Here is an 11402-nt window from a genome sequence, read left to right on the forward strand (position 1 = left end):
CCTAGAGATTTGAGTCCTGCTGCTGCTCCTCCCTTGCCTACACTAAGATGACAGTGACACACAACTTGCTAAGCAAAAATGGGAAGAGCTGGTTTTAATACTACCAACAAGAAGGGAGTGTGCAACATGGTGAGATCTCTGAAGAGGAGGTTGTGCTGCAGCACTGTAGTGGCTGAACTCTGCAGAAGCTGAGCTTCAAAGCTGAGTACTGGGCTGGCTGCTTGAGAAGCTTTGACTCAAGATTTTAGATTCAAAATACAGCATGTGGTGGTGGGATGTGGGCTCGATGTGTTTGTGTAGGAGATTTCTAGGTCCTCAAGAACTTTTCTGTCAGGAATATTTCCTGAACATTTAGACACTGAAGTTCAGGGGGAGTTACGGGTGATACCCTAGTATGTGGCTGTTTAAATTCTTTCTGCCTGGCACTTGAGTCACCTGTATCTTATATCAGATTTGAGGTGAAGGTCTGGACTGCAGACCAAACATGCTAGGCATTTTACAATCATTTCACAGCTCGAAGTGGTGGGATTACTTCTGTTGTGTGATAATGTCTCAGTGACTTTCTCTCACCCATTGGTGTGGGGAAACTCTAAACATACATTCAAAAAAAACCAATTATTTTTATTTATTTTTACTTCAAAAATATTGTGTGTGAAAATGTAAGCATGAAGGATATTGATGGCAAAAAAAAAGAAAAAGAGAAGTTGGATATTAACATTGTACTGAAACAATCTAAAACTAAAATGAAACAGTCTACTGTATAGTATTTCCAAAAGACTGGAGCTGTTTAGAAAAACAGATAACTGTTAGAAAGTTGATATGGTTCAGGTAAATTCTTTTTGTTCCCTTTTTAAAAATAAAAGAATGCAACAGTCATTCTGTAATGTCGTTAACATTTTTCCATAGTTCTGAGGAGAATCTATGCAGTGGTCAACATAGTTAACTACCTGCTGTCTTTAGAAAATCATTATAGCTAATTAACACTTTGTGAATTAAAAACGTGCTGAGAATTAAATCTAGATTGAGGAAATGTGTTTTGAACAAAGGTGGGATTCATTGTCTAGATTTTTAAAAATTAATTTCTGTTTAAATCATCAAGTGTAAATCCATATGTAAAAAGATATGTGAAAATAAAGATATCTTAAGAAAAACTAATAAATGTAACTCCATTTTTTCTTACGGAAAAATGAAACCACCATCAAAACAAAATAGCGTATCAGTTGTACTTCTGGAGAGTCAAGCATTTTCTTTTATAATTCACTGAAATCATTCTATTAACTTGTATGTTTAAGTTCTGAAACTTAATGCTCATTGATAATATTTTGAATTCTATCTCTTACAGAAATGTTGGTTGCATTTGTTTATTTTAGTTTCAGTGCTCATCAGATTTTGAAAAGACTTGGAACCTTGTTGTTTATATAGATCAGCCAGATGAAAATTATAATATTGCTTTTATCAGGTGTTGCTTATATAGCAGGTGATTGCGTTTACTATTTGTATTGTGCTTTTGTTTTCATCCTGTGCTACAATGTAAATGCAGTGAGATTTCTTAATTTCTGTATAGCTGTGATAGATTTATTTCCTGATTGAAGCAATCTGTTATATGTGAGTGTGTCTTTATAAACAGAAACACTTATGAAATGTCTCATGTTTGTCTAAAGGGTAAAAATACTTATGGTCGGCTTGATCAAAGTTTACAGGAGAAAGAAAAATATATGGAGTAAAATCTCAGGCTTCTCTAAATTCCTGACATTAAATACATGGAACTATATGTCAACAGTATGTACTGAATGTACTTTACATAACTATTTAAGTGTGTTATAAACGGCTATTATCCATTTAGTTGTTTGTACATTTAACTATTCAGAACAAGTCATACTTATACAATTAAATTTCACTTTAAATTTTGTATATATTTACAAGATAAGCTGTCTAGACTGAATGGCACTATGAATTGGGAAACGTGGTGTGATGTACTGAGTAACTGCTTAGTTTATGTGCGTTTACACAGCATTAACATAGATTATTTATTAGGTTTTATGTTCAGGATGGGGCTTGGCAGTGCAAAGGAAAGTTGTTTGTTCTGCCCGTTGTCTAGAGAAGGTGAAACCTAGAGGAGAGGGAGGAATTAGAATAAGATGCAGATGCAATAGGTAGAGGAGTGACTTCTTTACAGTCCCTTTTAATTTCTACTCTCACTTTGAATTTCCTCTTAAATTAGTTCTTCCAATTTCTACTCTAATAAAATCTAGCTTTAGAGCCATACAGGTATGTGGGATGTTTGATTGAAGGAATAGATCCGGGCAAATCTTGCTCAAAGTTTTGGCTAACCAGAAGAATCCTCACTATGAAAATAAACCTTTCTCCAAGCTGTGAGGAAAAAGAAACTTCTTCAACATACTTTTGCAGTCCTCAGAAAGATGTAAAGGAGTGTTTTCGTAGTATCATCTCTTTCATTTTCACTCTTGAGTCATGCAACTGCGATAGGCAGTGCTCTTTGTCATGGTCAAGTCTTGTACATTCCAGGTATCTTCCCTGAATTTGAATCATCTGTGAAGAGATACATAGTTCTACTTCGCAAGCATCCACTTTGTGGCCAAGATAGGTCTGATGATTTGTTGCCCTCTTTGTTGCAGGTCTCTGTGAAATAAAAACTTCATAATTTGTATTCATTAGTACTCAGAAATGTGCTCTTTCTGAATAGTGGAAATCTCTTCCCACTTTATAAGGCTGGCTTGCCGTAAGTGAAAGGTGCTATGGCACCTTTGAAGGATCACAGAGTAAGGTCTGTGTATCTACTCTTAGAACTCTTTTTGAGAATCACAGGTGGTGTTGTCTGTGTAGTACAAAGGAGATAACGGCTACTGCATGGGATATATAACTGTCTTTGATACTAGTAATGGAGTGATTGCTAATCAATAGCTCCATAAAATTTTTTGGGACATCTTGAGTGTAAAAGATGCTATGCATAACCAACTCTGTTTTTCATGATTTATTATTTCAATTGTTTAGTGACTAAAAAAAAGGGGGGGGGGAGGGAGAGGTTACAGATGGTAAAGTTATGGCGATCTCTCTAGTTTAACATCTTTTATCATTGGAAGAGCCTTCCCTGCAGTTTTTGAAAAATGTGTTCCTAACTCCTTGGCTTTTAGCATGTGAAACAGAGGGGCGTGTTTTGTTGTTGTTGCTTTTAGTTAGTTAATTTGTTTAAAAACAGGAAAAAAAAAAGGATTTGTTTTTTTTGAGATTAAATAACTTTTAAGTTTTTAAACTTAAGTGCTTCTTTTTTTTTTAATGGCTGGGTGACAGGAGTCATGTTTCTAATCTTGGTTTTGTCTTATGATGTCTTAAACATATATCACTGTTGGTTTTTGGCTGACATTCTGCATCTCTGAGAGGGCACAACCTAGGCTTAGAGGAAAACCATGGCATTTAAAAATTTGCTCTATATTGTGAGAAATCAACCGTACCATGTCCTGAAGGCCTACTTGCATGTAGCCTTTGTAGTAGCCAGAATTTCTGTGGAAGTGTGTGCTGTGGTACTAGTCCACAATATATTTACAACAATTTGCAAAGATCTGTGCTAAAGCAGTTATTTGTATTTCATGGATCCCCAGGTTAACCAAGTCAGATTTTAACATATTTACAAATTATTGCAGGCCTTTGGCCTTACTAGTTGTGATTATGAAAGGATTTATTAATCCCTTTAATAGGGATCAGTCTCTACTTCCTATCTTTTGTTGTCCTGTTACTGTGTAATAGGCATAATAATAATAATCTTACTACAAAGATATGTTACATTGTCACTAATAAAGTCACTGAAGCTTTCTTAATTTTATTTGCATAGTCATAGAAGTGTAGAGTAGTATCAATAAATGATTATTTAAAAAATAATATATATTCATCTTTCACCTTCATAAGCTTTCAAATACCTAACCAAAACTCATTGTCTAAGGCATTTGTTTGGTAATAAAATTAATTTATTTTTATTTGATTAATTGAAATGTGGTGACTGTAATTCCTTTCATGTAGTTCTCTTATTTTCTTTCCATACTCTGAAAAAAATAGTTAGCATTTTCTTCAATTATTAGGACAATACATTGGGCTGTATTCACACTTCATTGATCAGTAAGTTTTTTTTCTCCTTCTGTGTCAGACTTCCCATGGGATACAAGAGTGTATGTTTTCAGATGATGTGTTGCAGCAGAAAAGGTGATTGTCAGCAGTAAGCACGCTATTGAGTCCAACAAAAGGCTGACACTGCTTTATTCTGCTTTTGACTTAATCTGTCACTCTTTGTATTTACTGATTTTGTTTTTATGATCACTTTTTTATTATTATTTGTAATGCTCTGCTAGTGTAGTGTTGGTGGCTAGTACAATCTTATCAGGAGAGGGATTAAAATAGGGCATCAGAATTATTCACTAGGATTTAACGTCTAAGATAATTTTGGTCTAATCATATTTTCGCACATAGAAAATACTAATCTGAATCATGTAAATTTACACTTATAAGGCACCTCCTTATTTGCCATAATAGAGGAAAAGCTGGAATCTTTTGATCTTTGCAGGGCCATATTGGTCAAAGAGTTCTCTTAGATCTGAAGATATCTGGCCCTTTAACAGAGCATTCAAGATCCACCCTACCCACCTCTGCTTCCTGTTGCACAAGGATTATTAAACTGCAGTACAATTTATATAATAAATATAATATATTTATATAATAACTCTCTGAGAGCTCTGGTGATTCTTGACTGTCTGATTGCCCTGAACAATGTATTCTGGGACTCTCCATGACCCCTCTATGAATTTCAGCGATAGTAATCCCTGTTGATGGGGTCTTTTTCTTGCATTACGGAGGTGCTGGAAACCTACTTCACCCTGACAAATGCAGCCCACATCTCCAGAAAGTTCCTTTACAGTTGTTTCTAGAGCTATAACCCAGCTAAGACGTAATTTAATTCCTCCGTCTTCAGGAACACCGTGGGCTGGCTCAAAATCTCTGTCTTCCAACTGTTTGCAATCATTTTATTGTCATTTCAGGAAGGGTTAAGCATGGCTTCGGTCCTTTCTCCCTTCTGTACTTAAGCCAACTTGAGGTGGCCATTGAGGGGTACTGTTGATGTTGAGTGACAGAAATGGAACAGATAGAAACAGCATGGCAGTTTTCTTGCCTCTGTTTCTTTAATAGTTTGAAGGAAAAATTTGTAGTACAAATGTCATATGAATACTTCTGACTTTTAGATTACCCTGTGCTTTTTAAAATAAAAGTGAACAGTGAATTTCTAAGTGCTTGCATAACATTTTATTAATATATGCACACTTGAATCTATTTTATTTCTGCATTCTGTTTTGCCCACAGACAGCCTTTTGATTGATTACCAGTTTACCTTCAGCTTATTACAAGAGGATGATCGCCATCACACTGCCATAAACTTCATAGCAAATCCAGAGCAGGTAAGAAAATATGATTAACTTTAGACAAGCTTTGAAGAGTCATGACTGAGATTTCCATTATATTTTATCATAATGAAAAGTCTGTCAAGTGCCTATAAGATATTAGAAATATTTCAGATCTTTTTGGAAACTGAAAATATTCGTGTGCATTTGGTGAGAAAAATTTCTAAATGCTAGATCGACGAGCACAGATCAACTGCAAAAGTTTATCAGCTGGTTTATTTTATTATTGTTCCCATGAATGACAAGTTCTAATATCTTTCTGAGATGAATTAAAGAAGCATACCCTTCAGTTAAGGAATGTTTATTAGTAGATGAAAAAGATCGTTTATGAATTGTAATCAAAATGTATTTTATGCCATGCATTTTTTTCTTTAGTTTTGCAAAGACAATTATTTCACTATGTGGTTCGCAATCTGAAAAGATAACTGGTGAATATTCTTACTTGTGACCTATCCTTATCAAAGCAAAAGAGACAATTGCCTTTGTCTTGGAAGACTGTATATTAGTGTGTCTGTTTTAACTGAAAAATGGTAGATGATTGGAAGCCTGTATTTGTTACTGTGCACTGGATCTATATTCAAATACATTCTGATATATTTTGTTAACTTCAACGTATCTTGTTTTTTGTATCCAGTCAAATAAAAATTTGGATATATCAATTAATGCATCAAACAACTTCAACCTCAATATTACATGGTCTATTGGCTCTACAGGTAAGGGTGAATTTTGGTATGATGTCTTTTTCCCGTATGATTTCATGATCCCTTATGCTGTTTTAACCCAATTGTCTCTTTGTTGCTAATTTTGATAATAAAACTTTACAAAATGTATTCTTTTTCCATTATCATTATGCCATTATTAATTATATTATTTAAAACTCAGATGATAATTTGCAATTTGAACAAAGCTTCATTAATATGTTAACTTTCTCTCCTATTCAATTAAAATGACTTTGGTAGGAAAAGCTTGTAGTCTATTTAATTTTTTTAAATGACAGTGTTATGAAATGCTGTGATTTTAATTAAGATAAATTGCTTCCTTAACTACTGTAGAGACTGAGATTTTAATTTCTTTGTTTCAGTGTTCAAGCTAAAAATTTAATTATTAACCTTAACATTGATATCAAACAATAAAGTTCGTCTGTGTATGCTGATAAAAGGAGCTGCTTATCTATTTTTCTCCAACTTTCAGCCCCATTACTCCTTTTTGTTTTAATAGGAAGGAAGAAAATCTTTATTTAGACAGTTTCTCGAATTGGTTCTATTGACTTTCTGAAAATACATCCAAGGAGAAGCATGATGCTTCAATGAAATTGTACTAAAGTAAAAAATAAAAACCTATTTAAAGAAGGTTCAGAGTCTTGCATCAACTCATAAATTTCTTCATAGATGTATTTCTGTATTTTATTCTGTATTTTATTTCTGTATTGTATTCTATAACTTAACATATCACAGTTTGCAAATTTTATTTATTCCTTTATTTTAATTTAGTCAACAGGAACCTATGAGTTTTTATTGAAATGGAATATAAATTACTAGAATACACTATATTAGCTGTTTAGCTGACCATAATAACTTTATTCTAAAGTTCATGTAAATTCTATCAATTTTATGTTTCATTCATGATTATTTGAAACCAGAGTAAGTTTTCATAAATTCTCTTTACATATATGAAACATAGCTGTTGTACCATGTAAACTGTAATAAAGTGTGATTAAAGTTGTATAATGCAGACACTAAAAGCAATTCAAGAATCTGTTTCCTGTGCCAGTTTACTTTCACCCCTTTTATGATGACTAATGTTTGTCATGTGTGTGTATATATATATATATACACATACATATATATATATAACATATATATATATATACATGTTGTTGTTTTTTTTAGCAGGAACAATATCTGGAGAAGAGATTCCTGTTGTTTCTAAGGCTAATATTAAGGAATACAGAGACAGCTTTTCTTGCGAAAAATTTAACTTTCGGAGCAACCCAAACATCACTTTCTATGTCTATGTCAGTAATTTTTCATGGCCAATCAAAATACAGGTTAGTACAATTGTTTTGTGCTTATGGAGATGTAGACAGCTCTGCATTGAAGTCAAATTTCACTTGTAAAGAAATTGTAAAAATAGTATTATTTACATAACATTACATAGTGTTTTCTTTGTAGAGGAGTTACATTATGATGTTTGTACTTTTGGAGGTTGAGAGGCTTTTTTCTTCCTTTCTCAAATGAGATAGACTTTAGACTGTCAGTTTTAAGTCTGAAGTTAACATTATTGAACATACATGTAAATTTGTGATATGTCTTATGCCTTTCAATGTGTACATAAAAAAAACAAATGTTTGTACACAGAAACTTGTATGTCATCATGTGATGTGATGACATACAAGTATCTATGTATATACGTACCTAGATATTTATTTGTAATCATTAACTTTCTTAGCCTCTGACTATCTTAAAAGGTTTAATGTCTGCATTGCACTGCAACATTACAAACTTCAGAGTTAATATTAGGTGTATGTGGTTGGAATTTTTATTCTTTGACTTTATTGAAATCATTTTTTTTAGTATTTTCTGGAATGTGTGGCAGACTAAAAAAAATTGATACAGTGATGTATTTTTTGCCAGAAGTTCTAGCAATATTTTTAATTACCATTTAATTACCATTACTATCGCTGCATTTGTAAAGACTGTGTCCCCTGCATCAATCAGGTGTTTTTAATGTGGATGACCAGGTTTTGGCTATAGCTAGGCTTTTCACAATCAGATGTGAAAGTTAGCTGTAAATATGTTACAAGGTGTCCAAAGATAAATTTGTAGAACTTCAAAACCTCAGTTTTTTTTCTTTTTTATATATATTTATTTTTGAGGCATATGGAAATTCATTGGTCTCAGGTGATGGTGCTTGAGTATTACATTCATCTTCTGTCCTGTTAATTTCTCTTTAAAAACTTCTTCCACCTAGAAATGAGTTCACTTCAATTTTATGCTGAGGAAAAAGAATGCTAAGCTTCAGCTACAGAAACAATGTTTCCGGATTGTAATATTATCCTCTGCATTTGCCTTCCTAAATTGACAAGATTATTATTTATCCTTCAACGTTTTCATGCTGTGATTTGTTCTTCTACAAGGAAATAAGTGAAGTTCATGTTACCCCCATTAATTTATTATTAGGTGCACTGTAAACAGATAAGGTTTTCAAAAGATAAATGGAGTAGGGAACTTTTCAGAGAACACTAATTTAGTTTTCTATGTAAAGTTTATGATTCTGTATATAAAAGATTTTTTTTTTTAAATCAATTGGCCTTAGGATCTTAGGATTTAAGATTAAGAGAAGGAAGTAATGGGTTGTTCCTATCCAGAGGTTCTAATTTCCAAGACTAGTACTGCATCACCTCACAATTCTCATACCAATGACCTTTTACATCTACATCTGTGAGTAGATTTCACGTTCACTATATGCAAAGGTGGTTGCAATGTCTATTACCATATCAGAGAACATCCATTTAGAGGATGATAATCCTTACATAAATGATGTTACTTTTATGATGTGACAGGGCTCTTTGGGAGGTTCGAGATAATGATGATGGATTAGAGTTCTGGTTAGGAATGGGGAACTATTCTAGGTGGTCTCTGAAGAACTTCTAGACCATTTGAAAATTAATGTTCCTGAATTAGCCACCTTTATGTTTCTGTGGTGATTAGACAGCTAGTCCTGTGTTCCTGTGAAGGGGTTTGGATATCACAGGATGCTGGCCTGTGCACAATTGGTCTAGACTCTGAACTGTTTGTGCTGCAGTTCTTTCGATGACTGCAGTTGTGCTGCATTGGTCATAACATGTTGGTTAAAAGCATAGTGATATTTTATATCAATTCACCACTAAAGTTTTCATTTAATCCTGTAAGAGTTAAGGAAATTATTGCAGCTTTCATGAGAGGTATTTTGTTCGTATGAATAAGTAAGATAACATATGCCTTTACAGAGTACTTTAGCAGAGGGCTAAACACTCTCTTCAGCACATCTAACATGATTCATATACAATCTGAGTACCAGTCCCCTGTATCTACACTATTCCTTGTGATTTGTAAAGAATAGATTATGTAAAGAATGAGTTCTTAAGGAAGCAGAAATCGTGACCTTGCTTCCCTTGTAATTGATATTTCAAACTGTGCTCATATGAATTTCACCACTCTTCTTTTATGACTGCTATGTTGGCACTGGAGTTAAGATTATTTATGTCTTTCACTGTGAAGGTTTGGCTTTGGGTGCTAAAATTACTCCACTTACTATTGCATTTTCTATAGCAGAAGGAACTGTATTCCTGTCCAAGTCACCTATACTATGTCCATTTTTACATTCAGTTCTCTTCAATATTTTTACATGTACAAGAAAGAAAACTGTGCATCCCAGCATGTAGTTATTTATTTGGATCAAGGGCTTACAGTTACTTCCTAAAGTACTTCTATTATGTGTTATCTATTCAGCAATTTTTGACTCTTTTTCTAAACTTTAATAAATCCCTGGTGATCCTAACACAAAATATCCTCTTTTGAAATGTGATTTTCTGACTCTGAAAAAAAGGATATGTGAAGGTTGTGTCCATGCAGTAACTTCCTGAAGATGTGTTGGTCTGAGATAACTCTCAATCAGCAACTACCCAGTGACCCATTTTAGTTTTGTCACTGGTAAGCCTAATGACCTCAGAATCCAAGCTCTTCAGCACTAGGTGACAGAGAATTACTTATGAGTCATTGAAACTATGTAGAAACTATGTATGAAGTTCTGCTCTCATTGAAACTATGTAGAAACTATGCATGAAGTTCTGCTCTCTTTAAAGAAGTATTTTCTTTGTAAAATTATGCTCTATGTTCCCATTACTCAGTGCCCCTCTCTTCCATCCATAATGGCTGGAGGGACACAGCTGGGTGCTTTCTCAATAACACTGTTTCTCTGCAACACTTGGGAAAATGCATTTAAATTTCCTGATGCTAAAAGCATTTTATTTAGCTATAAGATCTTTTTGTCCTTGACATCAAAGGAGAAGCAGAAATATGGCAAAGCTGCATAAGTGATCATTGGAAAAATGGTGATATAGGACATCTTCAGCTAAGAGCTGTTTCCACAAATAGAGCTGTTATCAGGTGCAACATGGACAGCCACCATTTTTTTCTCAGAAGTCAGTAGTCGTTCTATACTGGCACACAAATTTTGGATATTTTCCTGTTGAATTATTGGAAGAGTACGCCACACATCTCCATTTCTTGTAATGCAGAAGTGGATTGGAAAATATGGATGACACGTAAGCTTAGCTGTTACAGGCTTTCATAGACAACAGTAGTTTATACATCTTTCAGAAGATGTCTGTATAAAATATCTTTGTTATAAGAGGGTTCAAGAGTCCAAGTAATAGGACATAATTTTTCATCCAGATTCATCCTCCCTGTGTTTGACAGTCTGAGTTCTATGAGTAACACATCTTTTACAGTCCCTACCCTTACGGTGTGCCGATGTTTTGTCTCTCTGTTAAATAGGACCCCATCAGAAAATGCAGTCATCTTAAATTGGCTAGATTTGTGAACAGAGTATATGGGAAAACAAACAAACAAACAAGAAACAAAAAAAACAAACAAACAAAAAAAACACCACCACCAAAACATCACTTGCTTCTGCTCATTTTTATATATATATATATATATATATATATTATTTTGAGAGTAGATATAATTCAAACTCCACTGGTAATGGAATTTGAAGACGGTAGCATTTATTTTAAAATGGTAACTTAGACTTAGCCAGCACCCCTAATAATGGTCACGGATCCCTGAAGTAGTCAGCAATCATAAAGCTTGGGCTTCTGACAGCTATGCTAATATTAATAATAACAGTATGTTCTTCAGTCTCAGGAAACTAATTTTATGGCAAGAAGCTGGTAACGTG

General features: G+C 33.7%; 1 protein-coding gene across 25 annotated transcripts in view; it reads left to right on the forward strand.

The window, feature by feature from the left end:
- The window catches only part of ATRNL1 (attractin like 1), a 519713-nt gene that overhangs the window by 226770 nt on the left and 281541 nt on the right, over positions 1-11402 (forward strand). For 21 of the 25 annotated variants that reach the window (XM_083844108.1, XM_083844135.1, XM_083844109.1 and 18 more), the window contains 3 exons: positions 5362-5456; positions 6094-6172; positions 7349-7506. In XM_083844108.1, coding sequence (XP_083700234.1) covers positions 5362-5456; positions 6094-6172; positions 7349-7506 — 332 coding nt within the window. Of the gene's footprint in view, positions 1-5; positions 5457-6093; positions 6173-7348; positions 7507-8429; positions 11393-11402 lie in introns of those variants that run through there. The other 4 variants (XM_083844122.1, XM_083844118.1, XM_083844124.1 and 1 more) reach the window with 4 other exon arrangements.

This window comes from Anser anser (assembly GCF_964211835.1).
Source record: "Anser anser genome assembly, chromosome: 7".
Classification (NCBI taxonomy): domain Eukaryota; kingdom Metazoa; phylum Chordata; class Aves; order Anseriformes; family Anatidae; genus Anser; species Anser anser.